The 918-nt window shown below is 47.5% G+C and overlaps 1 protein-coding gene across 1 annotated transcript in view; it reads right to left on the bottom strand.

The window, feature by feature from the left end:
• NPTN (neuroplastin) overlaps positions 1-918 on the bottom strand; it is a 42,506-nt gene that overhangs the window by 1,205 nt on the left and 40,383 nt on the right. Inside the window, exons 6-7 of the mRNA XM_014953838.1 lie at positions 743-764; positions 400-473 (exon numbers count right to left, since the gene is read on the bottom strand). Coding sequence (XP_014809324.1) covers positions 413-473; positions 743-764 — 83 coding nt within the window. The 3' untranslated portion in view covers positions 400-412. The remainder of the gene's footprint in view (positions 1-399; positions 474-742; positions 765-918) is intronic.

The raw sequence follows: 918 nt of genomic DNA, 5'->3' as shown, positions 1-918 counted from the left end.
CTAAAAAAGAAATGAGAAAAGGTGCTAGTCAATGCCCGGCAGCGCCCGCGCCCCGCCAAGCGCTCCTCCCTCTCAACTGAAGGTGGAGGCTCCCCACCGACGGCCAGCTCTAATTAACAACGCAACGAGGGAGGGTTTGGGGTGTGTTTCTTAATTAGCAACAGCAGCCATTAGGTAGAACTCAACAGATCTTTAAACTACCTGCTTAATTTACGAAAGAAATCTGTTGGTGACCCCGGGTGCTGCCTTTGAAGCCTGGCAGGAACGGCTCGTGCCACCCTCCCAGCAGCTGGGAACTTCCCAATTGATGGAAAAAGCTTATTTTCCGTCCCCCAACCGCTACAGCAAAGAAAAAAAAAAAAGGAGGGTTCAGGCTGACCCTTTCCAAGTCATACTTACATGATAAGCATTTTTAATTTGTGTTTCTCTGGCGTAAGTTTTTATCTTTATGATTGTTTGTAGAATTAGTTTTCCTGGAAGAAGAAATAAAAAAAACGCACAAAAAAGTCAATCCCAAGCACAAAAATCAATCCCACTTTTTATCTGGACACCTTCTTTCCCCCTCCATCTGTCCTGCTCTGGCCAGGACCCCACAGACATCACCCTTCTTTGCTCCAACACCACCCCAAATTCCTTCCCATTCCTGGTGTCACACGTAACATCCACCCCATGCCACAGAAACTCCAATAATCTCTCAGATTAACCCAAATTCTATTTTTTTTTCCCCTTAAAAGGCACTTACATTGGCCCAGCTGGTTCATCATCTGCGGACAGAATTCCAAGGCTATCCCGGGAAAGGGAAGGGAAGGAAAGGAAAAAAAAAAACAACAAAAAAAGAGAGGGTGAGTGTTTGCTCCGCGCCCCCCGCCCCGGCTGAGCCGCGACCCCCCAGATCTACAGCACTAAAGGCCATTCCAC

This window comes from Calidris pugnax, unplaced genomic scaffold (assembly GCF_001431845.1).
Source record: "Calidris pugnax isolate Ruff unplaced genomic scaffold, ASM143184v1 scaffold237, whole genome shotgun sequence".
Lineage (NCBI taxonomy): Eukaryota > Metazoa > Chordata > Aves > Charadriiformes > Scolopacidae > Calidris > Calidris pugnax.
This window is presented reverse-complemented; position numbering and strand designations above follow the sequence as displayed.